At 40.5% G+C, this 16035-nt stretch overlaps 1 protein-coding gene across 1 annotated transcript in view; it reads right to left on the bottom strand.

Moving 5' to 3' along the window:
- Positions 1–731: 731 nt before the first annotated feature.
- Positions 732–16035, bottom strand: part of SNX25 (sorting nexin 25) — a gene marked incomplete at its 3' end in the record, with an annotated part of 71170 nt that continues 55866 nt past the window's right edge. The window contains exons 11-18 of the mRNA XM_081999558.1: positions 11903–12043; positions 11200–11313; positions 10509–10673; positions 5499–5616; positions 4214–4280; positions 3124–3305; positions 1663–1763; positions 732–806 (exon numbers count right to left, since the gene is read on the bottom strand). Coding sequence (XP_081855684.1) covers positions 732–806; positions 1663–1763; positions 3124–3305; positions 4214–4280; positions 5499–5616; positions 10509–10673; positions 11200–11313; positions 11903–12043 — 963 coding nt within the window. The remainder of the gene's footprint in view (positions 807–1662; positions 1764–3123; positions 3306–4213; positions 4281–5498; positions 5617–10508; positions 10674–11199; positions 11314–11902; positions 12044–16035) is intronic.

The raw sequence follows: 16035 nt of genomic DNA, 5'->3' as shown, positions 1-16035 counted from the left end.
GTCTACTTAATCATTCATAGAAGCAATTCATAAGCACTAATCTCTGAACTAACATTTAAACACAGGCACTCTTGTTAGGACATACCAGTTTACAGTACATATGTTCAACACAGACTTCAAAGAAACGTAACTAGTCCTTACAAAACTAGTGCTGTCAAACTCATTCATTCGTTGTCAGTACAGCCTCATTATCAAGTACTGCAATCCAATTGTGTTATTTATTGCTTACAAATGCTTCAAACTATGGGAAATCTTTGGTAAAAACAAAATTGATAAAATTTTCACAATAGCTTTACATGTAGTATTGCACAACAAGGCTTTTTCAATACACAAGAAAAAAAGGAATGCTCAAATCCTCAGTGAGGAGATTAGAACTGTACAACATTCATTAGTTTACCACTATAAGCAAAATTTCTCTTCATAAATGTTTAAAATATTTTCTGGTTTCTTTCAGCTTATATGAACATTTATTTCTCAATCTATATTTGAAACAAGAGTAGTCAAAGAGAACAATTTAAATAAAAATTGGCAACTATACAGCATTGTTTTGTCTACCCTACTACAGCATCAGATCTTTTCAAGTCTGTTTACTTCACAAAAAACTCAAGAGGAAAGAAAAATGCTAAAAATAATCATAGTCCTCAGCCCTCTATGGAAAAGAGGAAAATAAGTTTCATGTCTATTATCGGACATAGACATTTCTCTAGTGGTCCAATTGTACAGATTCAAACCTAAGTGGTGTTAAGCTGCTCTAAATGAGTTCTTAGCTCAGGACACAGTTCAGTCAGCAGCAGTTCCAGCAAAACCTGAAAAACAGAAAAGAGTTAAGATGAGTGCAGGCACCAAATGAGAACTTCTTTTTCCCTTTTGACACGTTCAGCGCATCACAGGTAACAGAAGCACATAGGGTCGTTCTACTCATCATCCATGCAACCACTTTTCTTTCATCCTAAAGTTAGCATATGCCCTACAGATGATATGGGAAATGCCTTAAAGCTGAAAGAAGACAAGTGCCAGGGGCAGCTGCTTCCAGGTGGGGACTTCCCACCTTGTATAAACTGCTGCTGTTCCGTCGAAGTGGCGGTAGCTACGCAAGCAAGCACCGGGGCATGCACCTCCTGAGTAGGCTGCGTCCACGCCTGTGCTGAGGCTGCATTACGGGACTGGCTGCTGAAGGAAGCGAGCCAGAAGAGACTGACTGAGAGTCAAGGTATTGCACTGGAATCCGCCTGCGTATGCCAACCAGTCCCAACCAACAGCAGAGGGGTGGGACTCTGGGAGGCATGTCGTGTCCTAACTGCGAGCCAGTCCTGCAGTCTCCTTCCCTAGGATTCTCCAAGGTATGTTTATTCTTCTCAGCTATATGAAGAAATTAGTTTGCACCTTATGAAGTCAGGCAAGTTGTATGTGGTAGAGGATCTCTTTTAGACAAAAGCAATACTGTTTCTAAACTTAAACAGCTTTTTGTTATTCAAAATTAGTCAAATGATGGAACCAAGTACTTTTTTCTGACTCATTTTAGTGACAAGTTACTTGCACACGGAACAATAGTCCAACATAAACCTCTGCAAAAACAGACACCCCAGGCTTTAATACTGAGTGAGCAGAGCTCAGCAATTAACAGGATTATAAAGTTAAAAGGCTACTTCTATGGTTACTCACATAGAGTAGATGCTTGTTAGCCTTTCTTTCTTGCAAGGCATTGAACACTTTCACTACACCATGACGGGCGTTTTGTTGTCCAACAAGACTCTGCAGAGTATCTGTAACAAATGTTACTTCAGCTGACATCGTTTCACTCACACTAGGCAAAACCTGCCGCTAACACTACTACCCACAAAGGAGGGGAAACAAAAACACTGCACTTGACTGCTCTTCGTTACAAGATGCATACTCCCCATTCACAAACCTTTTGAAAACAGACAGGTAACTTAGGTCACAAGTTGAAAAGATACCCCTATTCTCAAATTACCCGTGTTAAATAATAGTGTATGCACCTGCAAGGCAACATTTGAAGTGTTTTAACATGATATATAGTTTGCCCTTTCAGGTAGTTCACCTCACAGACTCAAGTCTAATCTCATACATGATTAAACCATTCACTTAAATGCACCTTCAGCCACAAAGACAGAATTCCTATGACAGCTAAAACAGATTTAGCATTTTAATTGCATCTCAATCTTCACAGAAAATACTTCCCACAAGTAAGCAGATAAGAGAATTCTAAGTCAATGATTTACATTTTGGATTAAATTATAGACTAAATATTGATCCAATGCTTCATCATTAATTTAAAGTGCATTCAACTATGTCCTGACATAGCTCTCCAAATTCAGAAACAAACAAAACCACAAACCAACTACAGAAGGCTATTCCAGGTAAGTAGGTGAGTATATAACAGAGTAAATGGAAGGTTGTTTACACATCAAATGACGAGTATTTTGCAAGTGCCTTTGGGTTTACATGGTCTCTGAAGAGGCAGAATTGTGATGCGACTCCTTGTCCTGTGAATGGGACAGCATGGACCATCTCAGGGGGCAGAAACAGGGCCGCAGAAACATGCACGCTCAAGTGGAAGCTGCCTGGGCTTGGGAGGCAATGGCAGGCAAAGGAAAGAACTGGAAAGCCCACTCAATCTAGGATGCTTCTGCCCAGGCTGCAGGTCCCAACTAACATTCAGTACCTTGAAACCTCGTATCAGAAATAGACAGTAACACACTATGCTGACAGCATGGGCAGACCTCCCTTTTCAGTTTTGAAACATAAAAGGAAGAACTAATTGGGGTTATAAACTCTCCCCGTTTGTCAAGTAGTTCCAGGTAGCAGAACCACCTGGTATTTGCTTGCAAAGAACCAGAGTTTAACTTAACTTAGGTTCCTTGATGAATATTACATACAGAAGTACAGCAATACGGGATTTTGCATCCACCAATAACACCTGAATCCATGCCCTTTACAGACAGAAGAGGCAAAGAATAAGGCCAGAATTATCCCTATTTATGCAAATAACCATAATTTACAACTCTACAGGAAAAATCTAAACCACAGCAGAACAGTATTTGATTAACCAGTTTCCTTACTCATTATTAAATCTGTGATTGAGCAGAATGAAAGTAACCTCACCTGGAATGTTTTCAAGTAGTTTTTGCTGTGCTCTCTGTTTTGTCTCTTGCTTTTGTTCATCGCTCTTGGCTCTCGGTGGTGGTGCTAACTTCCCATTTGGCCAAAAAGCATCTCGAAACACACCAATGTAGTAAACAAGCATTGGTTCACTGAACATCCAGTGTACAGTGTCACGGATTTGCCTGTAAAGAAGCACAGAAGGGAGCACATCAGAGCTGGTCTTTCTCATTTTATTCATAAATGCAGATTTATTCTTTTTACTCCTGGAAGCAATGCTCATTTTCATGTAATTATCCCAATTTATCTGAGCTGATTTCACCAGCATCACAGCCAGTCATATTCAGCCGTGCATGCTCTAGGATCTAGGTCATTCCAGATACCTGACTGAGATGTGGGGAAGGCTTCATTTTAATGTAATCCACAAACATGTAATACAAGTTACAAGTACTACACTCAAATGTGTGTATACTTCATAGCCTCATCCAGGCCTCACTTGGCAGACATGTCTTCAGATGACATAGAAGAATACCTCTATAAAGATGTGCACAGGCTTCATGTGTTAAGTTAATGGTTCTCATCATGTATAAACATTATTTCAGTCACTTAGAGAAATACGTATTTGATTTGAAATAAATTACTTAAAATGGAAACCTAGTTTCAGATCTGGCAAAAATCTTCATGGGACTGTAAGATAAAGCACAAACTAACAAAAGCCATTCAGAGCCAGGCCGTTCAGAGAAATGGGATAGCAAGTCATTTTATATACAAGTCTCTCTCTCTCTCCCCGCCTCCCCATATATACACATGCTTCACTGAAAAAAGTCTTTTTATAGTTCCATCTCCGATGAAATATTGTGTTCTTCCAAAAGCAAAGCCCTGTGTAGAGGGAAAAAAATAAGGAAAAAGATAATTCACATATCCATGTCTTCTCTAATCAACATAACGTATTTGTAAATTGAGCTGTGGAAAACCAATGCAGATTATCATATACTACAGAATGTCCAGAATTTTTTCTTTTTAAACAATTCTGCTCTCAGCCTTTTTTTCATAGAACAACAATGCAGGCTGAGTTAAAGTAGCAGTTACTTACTTGTTGATAGTTCTTCCAAAAGTGACTTGTACTAGTGCAATTAATGTTTTTCTGACCCACTTGAACACTACAACAATGAAAAATGAGAGAACATAAAGATCAAGAGGTTAGTAACATTAGGGAACTCATGATCGTGTCCCAAACCTTTCCCCCTGCCTCTCCTACCCCCCACAAGCCAACCCACCCCTACAGTAAACATATCTGTTGTAAACCTTTCTAAGATTTCCCTAATTGTACATGGGTGTCTCTTGACTGCTTTCCCTGTCCTGTTTGCTATAAGATTTAAGTCTTGCAGATTACATAAACATAACTGTAATATACATTTGTAGTTCACACTCTAAACTTTTATGTTTAATACTATTTCAAGTTTGACCCATAAAACTACCCAAGACCCTTTTTCCACTAGAAAAAAAGAAAAACCCTCAAAATCCACACCCTTTTCATACCTACTAGTATACGGTAGTACACTAGTACACAAAGCAGTGGCATTAACATTCTGAAAACATTTTAATGCAAATAAACCAAGCAGTTAGCTTTTCGTTAGAAATAAAGGAAACAAATGCAAGTGCTTCCTAATAATTACTGGTTAATCTTTCTTTCACGCTGTTCACCATCAGCACAAGAAAGTCTATATTTGGAAGATACATCTGCCTTTTTTGGAAGGTGCTGCATTTTGTAATAGTTACACTGTAAATAATTTTATAGGGCATCAAGTATGGCCACACATTCAAATAGAAACAAAAATAGTTTTATTACCATCATTCAGTTACATAAAGGAGGGGAAAAAAAATCTGTTACTGAAAGATGCCACAATTCTAGCATCTTTTCCATTATACAAATTGCAGAACTAAAATGCATACACAATACACTTAAAATGGACATTAAAATTATGTTGCTTTCTCAGCGACATGTTCTGCAATAAAGCCATCTTTCCTTCCTCATAATTCATACATGCAGCCTATTTACAGAAAACATGCTTTTGTACTTTTCTGCTTTTTCCAGATTTTTTTTTTTAGTGAAAAACTTAAGACTATTGAATGCAAATTGAATGCAAATGCTCTGCCCTACCAGTTACATTTTTACTGCCATGTTACACTGCAATTTCACTTTTGAATGAAAGCTACAAAGTTATGAACTCCTGAAGAACAGCTGTTCCAAACAAACTGGCTACATGGATTGCAAGAACATTTCCACTTATTGAAACTGTAGAAAATCTGAATCACAAAGTGCCCCAGATTTCTTCACCAGCAGATTCCACTAGCAAGTAAGCAGGTTTACAGCTTACTTCCTCGCAGCTCGAAAATCTCTCCAATCAGCATGAAACAAGGTTCAGCAAGAGAGTCCCTTTTCCCATCCACCTCCTCTCCGTAGTCCGACAGGTCACTATCCTCTTCTGTTTCTTCCTAGGAAGAGACACAACACAGGAATGCACCCCCATCCTTCTTCCAGAATGGATTTAGTTACTGCCATGCCCTGAGGAAGGAGCACAGCCAGCCCTCCCAAGAAAGGGCTTTAGAGCCAACAACTGCTGCTGGCAGGGTCTGGCAAACAGGAACCTCACCAAGGAGTTTGAAAAGGGATTGCACTTCCCACTGGTCAAGAGTGATGAGGACACCGCACTGCTGGAGGCATCACCACTGCTAGATGGGCCTGCAGCCTTGCCCCAGTAAGCACCTCAGTGTTGGGTGGATCTGACCAGATTTGCAGGGTCCACTGCCTGTATCGCCCTGCCAACACTAGCTGGATAAGGGAAAGCAGGTGACATGTACTGCTAGGAAGGCAGGGGAGAGCTATAAGGAGGAGATGGCACTGCGAGGTGTTTGTGATTGCAAAGCCTCCTCTGACACACCGCCTACGGAGGACACCTGGGATGGGGAGCTAGCCTGCTGGAGCTGTTTGCAATGCACGCGGCTAGGAAGAAAGGGAGAGAATCAGGTTACTGCACAGGGAGCAGCAGGCAGTTGGCTCCCCTGGAGAGCAGGCAGCGCCTTGCAGCGCTGAAGCCACTCAGTGGCATTCAGGCACTAGCAAAGTTGTTCCTGCAGTAAGCCGGGAACCAAACCTGGCAGCCGAAGAGGAACCGGCCACTGCAAAGCCAAGCACCGTTAACGAGTACCAGTCCCAGGCAGAAACATAGTATGGTGATACTTAGTGACCTGAGCCCGAGGATACCCAAGCTCAGGGTACCGAAGGGAGTAGAGTTACTCAGAATAGACTCACAGGAGAATGGATTGAACCACCTCAATTTTGGCAGTACCATTTATGGAAGAACAAAAAGCAGACAGCAGGTTGTTTCTTGATGTCACAAAGATCTGCTTCAGCATCAGGACTACACCACCTACCACTACTGGTGGCAGCAAGCACATCCCTTTGCTTTCCTAGATCTTCCCCTGCCTGCCTACGCTTAGAGCAGAGCTGCAGTGAGGTAGACCTGATGCCCACCAAGGCTGCTGCAATGCCCCGTCTCTGGTTCCGGAATGTTCAGAATGGCATGCAGGCAAACTGTCTTGCTTCAGCCCTGGTTTTCAAAAATATCTGCCATCTCTTCCCTTGCCTTCCTTTCTTCCTTATTATTTCATCATTTAATATTGCCCCCCCCTCCCCATCATCTAGTCTGACAAACCTGCTTCATGGCTCTAGTTCTCTTGCATTATTTTGGTATCTGTCTTAGCCTTATTCTTATGGTCACAGTCTTTCAGCCATCCCTCACCTGTCATTTGAACCCTGCTATTCAGAGAGTATCCTACAGTGTCTCAGCTGTACATCAGTTTGTCTTACTCCTTCCCCACACCCTCCAAATCCCATCCAGCCTGTCACTGACTTCGGGTACATTTCCAGGCCCTGAATCTTCTCCAGGCATGGCACTGCATAGTGGTCTATAAATAAATAACTCCATAGTGTTGCATATTCCATAAATCCTGTACCCCTCACTTCCTGTGTCACATTTGGCATTTTCTCTAGCACTGCTCAAGATGCTGCTTCTCTCCTCATAACCAGAAGAACAAAAGAAAAAACCCCACTTAGGCACTTAAGTGCACTGTGAACATCCACGTAGACTCCCTTGTTTACTGACTTCCACAGCTTAATGAGTCCCCAGTTTTTAAAGCTTTCTGCTAATTTTCTGCTGAGCTGTGACTGAGAGCAGGAAACAAAAAGCCACACCATACTGACAAGAAATGCCACACAAGGAAACCACAAATTATCACCCATCTTACCACACAAGTATGCAAACACTAACGATGAACAGAGTTTTCTCCAGGGACACAGTCTAGAGCAAACTCCAGTCCTGCTCACTATCTTCCTCTGGTCAACAGGCTTCTTGACCCTTCATTATTTTAATTATTCAAGAAATTATGTTTTATTTAATTTTTCCTAGTAGGCATCATTCCATATTTTCATTAAGCACTTGGGCCTCAGAACAGAAAATAAGCTTATTGAAATTGCAGGTGAGCTTACTGAATTTGTAGTTCAGCCCACAGAGTGCAGTTTGATAAAGACAGATGCAAAGCAGCAATAACTCATTGTGTAAATGCAGGAAACTAAACAATTGATAATACTATAGAAAAATATCACAGGGCCACACTGCTATGAAAAAGGCAAATGTAATAACATGATGCTTAAGCATGAATATTGTTTGTATGACATACATACACATAAAGATATAAAAATTATTTGCATATATGGGAATAGGAAAACCTAGTGGGAGCGTAATGTTTCATATTTTAGCCACCACATTTCCAAGAAAAATATAGGTAATCAGATATGGTTCTGCTCTGGACCTAAGAACTAAATAAAACATAACCTAACAAAAACTAGAAGAAATCAGGGCTGCTCAGTCTAAGAAATAAAAGAATAAAAGATAAAAGGAGAGTAGTAACTCTTGATAACTGAGATGATCCTAACCCAAACTGTTCTGTGTTTGCTGCAGACAGGACAAGAGCTAGCTGGCTAAAGAAGGGAGATTTAGGTTAGACAGTAAAAGGAGGTTTCTAACCATGAAGATAGCTGAGAATTGGGATACGCTGCCTTGCTCAGCTAGAGAACATCAGTTATCAGAGGTTTAAAAACACGTTAGACAAACACATGCCAAGAATTTTGCTGGTACAGTTGAGACTGCTTGGAGCAGGAGGGCAAAGCTGATGACCTCTCCCCGGTCCCTGCTCTGTTTTTCTCCTGTTCAGTGAATCCCCTACCATTTAGAAAATGCAATGAGAAGTGTAAATTCTCACACCACAATGCATTTTCTCTATCCATTAACACTTCATAAACCTACAAGCCCTTCCTCTAGATATCATCATCTGCATTTTTTCCTCTCATTTAGTTTTGGTGTTGAGAGCTAAGTAATATGTTCTAAAGCTAGCCCTGTCCAAGGAGCTGTACATATGAGAGATCTGAAATTGCTGCAATATCTAATCCTGAAAACAGCACTCAGTAGGCAATATTGTTGCTCTAACACGTATTTGAAAAACGTGAGACAAGACGTAAAAGGCAAAAAGAGCGCTGTACAAGAGCATTCTCTTCCACAAAGTCCAAAATATGAACTAAACCAGAAATGCTTAGTTACAAAGATAACAACTTTGTAATGTGTGGTTTTACTTCATTAATGACCTCATACTAAATTATTTAACCCTAGTTTAACCGCTTTAGTAAATTATCCAAAATACTATCACTGGGTGAGACTGAGCTGATCTAAAGCTCACACTGAAAAACAAGGGTGTCCAAGAAAAACTGGAGCTGATCCCAGGCCTCCTCACAATTCCCCTCCCTCCATTTAATTTTATCACTATTTTTAAAACTAGGCCAAATATTTGCTATACTGATTTAGAGGGTCTAATAGTTTCCTATACTCCCTCCATGTGTATTCTATTGTCTCATCTTATATTTAAGCTTAGGGAAGGAGGGGAGATGAGAAGGAAGGTGGATGTGAAGCAGGATGGTCTTTGCATTTGCACAGGGCATAATACAGTCTAGCCAAAATGAAGCTCCTAGTCCCGCAAGTAACAAGAAAGAAACAGTATTAAATTTAAACCAAGAAGTTATGTGCCGAATCCTCTGTTGCCACATTCTCTGGGCATTTTTTTTGCTGTACTTCCAGTTTTTCAGTACCAGCTGCTTTATTTCTTTGGTCTCTCTCTTCTCTCATGCACTCTCATTACAAACTCCCTTTCCTTCTCCCACATTTCCTAACTATCTCCTCCTATGCACTCACGTAATACAATATACGAGCAGTCTGGCTTTTTTCTTGAGGATGTTTTTCAATTAAACAGCAAATACAAGTAGCTTCATGCTTTTATGCTACTTCTACCTAAGTCATTTTAGTGAACACGCTTTTGTTTTTACAACAGCAGTACTTCTGTCAAAGTGTAAAATTAGTTTCTCAAACTTTCTTTGCATTTATTACTCTGAAATGAGACACATGCATTCAGCATCTAGGTGCAAATACAGTGAAATTTTGAAAAATGATAACATACAGGATTTTCTTATTCCCGAGAGATGCAAAACCACCTTTTTGCCTATTAACAGGCTAGAACTGTATAAATTCCCCAGACTCCATTTATCCTGCAGAAGGCCCATTCACCCCAGACAACTACAGATATAAGAAAATAATTATTTCTTGTAACTAAAAAGGGGAATAGAAACAACTCCTTGGAGGCTGCAAATCTACAACATGAACCACACAGAATAGAGAGACATAGAATTACGGTCAATTTTAGTCAATGAGCTATTTTAGTCACTAATCTATTCTTCACTGTGTTTTGAAAGACAATGGTTTTTTTATAGCTTAGTATCAAACTCTTCAACTGGTTTGCAAATTCCCTCAGTGAGCCTGTACCATTTGCTAACATTCTTTGTCAAAACTAGCTTTGCTTCAGAAGTTGTCCAGAAATTAAGGACACACAGCTGTTCCCTGCCCAGAGAAGCTTCCTAAGAGAGAACTATTTTTACCGATCAAAAACCCTCTGAAATGTGCATGTCAAGAGCACAAAAAGTGGGAAATTGTGCTATAAAAAAATAAACAATCCTACAAGGACTGCAATTCGTTTATTTTTGATAGGTTACACATTTGCCTATATATATTTATCACAGAGCAAGAAACTTATTTTATTTATAAACACCTTTCCAATTCATAGACAGCTCTTATTTCTGACTCTTTGTTCACTTCCAGTAAATTCAAAACGATCTTTCCAAATGCCTTCCAATACCACCTGCCATTCAAATGCATTATATTAATGGTTCCCCCTGCTTACTTTGGATAAGTAATTAAATTTGGGAAGATTACTTTTCTACCACTTACCTCCTGATGAGAAAACAAATCACCAGGAAGTCGTTCTAGAAATGAGGACAGTGAAAAAGATGACTTCTTTCCTTGCACATCAATAACTTTGAGGTGCTCTGGGGAAGGGCTCAAGAAGGCGTAAAGTGCTTCACTCTGGCAGAGTCTTTCATCAGAGAGCAATTTCTGTGAAAGAAAAATAATGACAGAAACAACACATCAATTAAATATTTCTTGTTAAGGAACAAGATATGTCGGCTATCCAATAAAACTGATTAAGACATGGCTCAGAGGCAGAGTGAGAAAAAAAATCCATGTCTCACAAAAATACTTCAAAGATAATTTAAACGGCTAGTTCTAAAGTATTAGAATGAGTAAGATTAAAGTTTTTAATCTTATAGCTTTTTTTTTAATTAAAAAAAGTTCTGATTTAGAAGAAATTTGCTGTGGTGTAGTTAAAAGTAGCAATTACAGGATTCATTATTTACTATTTCTTAATTAATCAAAGTTTAAATTAACTTACCACTACAGGAATGGTTACTATCAGCCAAACTCACCTCAACTTCAAGCATTTTAGACAACTTTGACATTTACAACATCAAACCATACATCTGACCTATTTGTTCTAGGCTCTCTCTTTAGTCAACAGAGAGACAACATCCACTCAATTCTCCTGCTTAGACATTTGTTGTTTTTGTCTTTGTTTTCTTACCTGCAGAAAGTTATTCAGCTGATTCTTGGATTTCTCCATGAATTTCTGGTCTATGGATTTGAAGGGCAGCTTGCTGAGGGAAGGCAACTGAACTTTCTTTAATGACGGAAAACACTGTGTAGGAGAAAGGAGAGCTCACTTAACACACGTGCAGAAAAACACAGGTGGGTCAGAATGGAAGACTCCTTTGTACTCTCATCTCCCTTCCACACCCCTCTCAGCACCTTGAACAACACCTTCCCTTACCCACTATGGGCTGACACATCTAAATCCTTTCCCTTCACACCACCTGAATCATTATCTATCCCTTATCAGACAGAAAGGTTAAAGCACTGTGAAAGGAAACCTTCTCTGTTCCCAAAAGCTGTCATTCCTAATACCTCCCTGGAAGCCAGAGACAAAAATCTAGTTTTTAAAGCAGGCTCTTGTATGACAGTGCAAAGCATATACCTTTCTGACATTGAGTTAGTCCAGGAAAACATTCATTATTGAGCAAAACCAAAAAATTATAACCTAGTTTTATAAGCATCTGGCAGAGGCCAGAAATATGCAGATAGAAAACTAGCTCTAAAAGGCTAAAAGCCAAAAGGCTGGCATAAAAACTGGCAGTATTAAATTTGTATCTGGTTTTCCCCTCTCCAAGCATAATTCTGACAAGTATTAGCATTTTCTATCTTCTCCCTCCCCTAACTGAGATTCGTACCTCACTGAGTTTCCGGTGTAGGTTCTGAAACTCACTGAGCTTCCTGGGAACGGTCCAGTTCTTGGTTTCAGCTCCACCAACTTCTTGTAAACTCACCATGACAGAATAACAGGGCACTTGTTCTCCATTCTCTTCTAAAACCTTGTGGGGAAGAAAGCAACAGATAAGGTATACTGCTTTGAAAGCAGAGAGTGGAACATTTGGGCTGTCAGATGACTGGCTTGCAAATTCAGTCGTCATCACTGTCCCACGCTTCTCTTGCAGTTTGAAGGCTACACATGGAGCAACACCCTTAATGGACTAAACCCAAAATGCTGTGTCAGTCCTGAATCAGTTCTCCAGCTAGCCGCCACTACACTTTACATACAGCTTTGCAGTGCTGTCCATCAGCAATCAAATCTCCCTGACATGTCTTCTTCAAACAGCTGCGTGTATCATTTCAGTTTCTAAGGTACCTACCACGTAGCTTTCTGATTGCTTACCAATTCTCCATCCCTCCCATCTGCATTTTCCTGACTGTTCTCCCACTATTCCCACCCCTCTTTCCCAGTGCTCGTGCCGAGGCTCACCCACACGCCGGGCCCTGCCGCAGCTGGTGCTGCCTCCGAGGAATTTCTCGGCTCACTTGAGCTATTCTGCATGCACAGAACACGTAGTATCCATGCGGTGCTTACTTCCGAGGGCTCACAACTTTACAGAAGCATTAATGAATCAAGCTGTACAACAGCCAGAAGAAGGAGGAGTGATCAACCACATTGTGCAAATGGGAAAACTACAGCAAAGGACTTAAATGATTTTTCTTGAGGCAACGGCAGCAGTGTGACCATATTATTTCTTAATTTGATGAGCCACCCAAAATTTCAGCCTTACAGATTTTTGTTTACTTATTTTAAGGAGACAGCTAAATACATTATGAAAGGCAAATAAGGGGAATGCATAAAATTTCTGGGGAGCTTTTTTTGGCCAAGCCAAACCTTCAAATGCTTGTCTTCATATACATGCAAATAACAGAAACGTAATTATAAAACACCACTCTCACACAATCTTTTTGAGGAAAGTAAAAATCTTTAGGCTTTTGGGGTTTTTTTAAAAAAGAATATTTACTAATCCAATTAGGATAAGAATACACTTTAAAATTCATATAATTATGACATGTTTTCTGAGAAGCCTGTAAAGGTCTGGCAACACTTAAGGCTAGCGACAAATCATTTGACAAACGGCTACATCACACACAGAGACACACAGCTAAAATGTATCTTCATATTTTACATCTGTTCAGAGCTGTACAGGGAGAATATTCCTTGCGATGCACTCCTAAAGCTGCACATGGACCACTGGGAAACCCGATCTGAGGCCCAGGTTTCACATCGCTCAAAAAAAACAAAAACAAAAAAAAACCCACAAAACCGCCCCCCCAAAAACCCCCCAAAAACCCCCCAAACAAAAAAAACCTGCAGCAGCACCCGGACAGAATACAAAGCACCAGCTGGAGCATCTGAAAATGTCCCTGGTTTCCAGCACAGCTATTTGGGGAACTGCCTCCCTCCTGCCAGACTACTGCAGAAAGAGATGCTTGAATAGCCTCCAAAATGTAGGTCAGAGGGACCTGGCACAGAGGGACTGGGATCTCCTGTATACAGCCTGTATATCCCTGAGCTAGACTGGATTTGTGTTTGTAGGTGACTCGCAAACACCTCCTGGCAGCCGCTTTTAAAAACTCGGAGCTCAGTGCTGAAAATGCCGATTTGAGTCATGGTATCATTCTCCATTACGCATTCGTCCCCAGGGCAGGCATTTGCATGCATGTAGGGTTACCTGAACTGTAATTGTCCAGAGGGAGTCATCCCTCTGGAAGCACATTCTCAAAATGTATTTAGGACTTAGTACTCCTCCTGCTTTCAAGTTAGGATCCATGTGCAAAATCATTTAAATTCTAGTTACTACGTGGAGACACATTACAACTTCCTTCAAATACCTTCATATAAATATCTGAAAGTCTTCAGGATCTTAAGAATGCAAAAATTTTGACAAACTTAAGTACTTGTACATCTGTTTTTCCAAATTAACGAGTCAACTGGAAAACAAAAAAATGGGATGTTAGGAGGTCTTATAAACCAGGAGATCTAGTCCTTTGCTGTAACAGGCACCATCTCACACAACTGCTATCACGAATGGATTCAAACTTGTGAAAGAATTTTTTTTCCACACCCGTTACAATAGAAGTCTGCTTTAGACTCTCATCCTGGTCATTGGAAACATCCTTTCAATTTCCAAATTTATTTCCCATTTTTTCCAGCAACTCTTCAACCCTCCCTTATGTTTACCCTTATCAATGTGTTCCTATCAGCAGCCCTATTCTCTGATTCTCCCTTTTGGTAAGCTAAGCAAACAGAAGTGTTTTCACAATCATGTCTTATGGGAGAAGTTCCTCATTCAATCCATTCAAATCCACCCTTCTCGAACACAATGGCCCAGCACCTGCAGAGTAACTGTAATGCTTCCTCATCCCAAATGGAAACTCCTCTCCTGATGTATTCAAGGGCCACATTTGCCTTTTCCACACTTGCAGCCTACTCAAGACAAACTGCACATCTGAGAAGCCATCAGCGCACCTACGGTTTCCAGCCAACAGGTCCTCCAACAGGTCGGAGCTGAAGCCCATAGCTCCCGCTGGGCACTGAACCTTGCATGCCACGCTGTGAGGCTTCACCGTGCTTCTAATATTCCCGTCCTGAAAATCATCCAGTTCTTTCTGAGAACCATCCTAACCCTCTTCCAGCTCGGATTCCTCACGAGGATAAACTTATCCTTTGTGCTCTGGTTTGGTTTTGCAAATCCAAAGGTCCTGTGATAGTCTCAGCTCTGATTGTTTCACAGCACTGGCAAGGGCTCTCAGAATTAGCCCCTGTGATGGCATTTCCACAAGTAATGGAGTATCCTACTCAGCACTTTCTCAGCCCCTTTCCTCAGCTTACACATGAGTCTTTCAGGTTATTCACTGCTACTTACCTGGCAAGGGCAGAATCAGCCTTCAAGTACCCAAAGCTGCTTCAGGCTATTGGGGTTTTTTGCACTGGCAGCAACACCATAGCCTCAAGACGATGTAAAGGTTAATTATTTCAGAATTTACTGTCTACTAGCAGGCCATGGGTCCCTAGCCCAAAAAGGGTAAAGATTTATACCTTCTCCCTATGAGCCACGAAGTCCCAAAGAGATATGAACGGGGATGTTGACACACCTACAATCCATTAATAAAAAGTACAAAGCGTATGCCAAAGGTGAGCACCTCTTCTTACTGGGGTGTGTGGAGTGGTAACAGTAAGAAACATTCAAAAAAATATTGCAAAAACAAACGAGGAACAAATGTATTAAATACTTTCCAGGATACACTATAGCTATTAGTTTCAGTAGGTAAAATGTAAACTTAACATTAGCAAAACGTGTAATAACAGTTCAGTAAAGTAACAAACTCCCAAGGAAAGCCGTTACTGTTAGAAGCAGTAAAGGCTGGTCCAGACATCCACCAGGAAAGATTAAACATTAACAAAAATTAGCCCAGTCATCAAGCCAGTGAAGAACTGTATGACTCACCAGAAACTTCCTTCAGTCAGAGCAGCTCTCTGAAACAGCTCACTCAAGCTGTGCAGCAGTGAAACAGGGGCTAACCAGACTGCTGTTAAAAAAAAAGTCCCTTAAAAGTCCCTTTTAAACATAGAAAGGCCATGCAGAAGGTGTACTGGGCACTCTGTTGTTTTCCTCAATTCACAGGAAGCTCATTTCCACTGAGCATAAACATCCTGAATTCCAAGATATTTAAGTGAGTAAGACAAGCTATTTTTTTACCTTATTCAAATCTACAAACTCCACTCCTTAAGAAAGTAATAGATTTTTTTAAGAAGATGTTATGCTCTGAAACAGTCGCCTTTCTTTGAACAGAGGAGGCAGAATGTCTGCTACAATACAAAATGAGACAAGGCCAAAACCATTAAAGCAAGTAGAGCAGGTTAGGTTCCGTATGGGGGGGAATGGTATGGGGGGAATATACCTGTCATGGGGAACTGACACACAGAATTAGACAAGTTATCATGGGTACCCTCATTCCGCATGTTCCTACTGTCTTTTTTCAACACCTA

This window comes from Phaethon aethereus (genome assembly GCF_964289735.1).
Source record: "Phaethon aethereus genome assembly, chromosome: 4".
NCBI classification, from domain to species: Eukaryota; Metazoa; Chordata; class Aves; order Phaethontiformes; family Phaethontidae; genus Phaethon; species Phaethon aethereus.
Note: the sequence above shows the minus strand (reverse complement) of the source record. Positions and strands in the feature narration are given on the sequence as shown.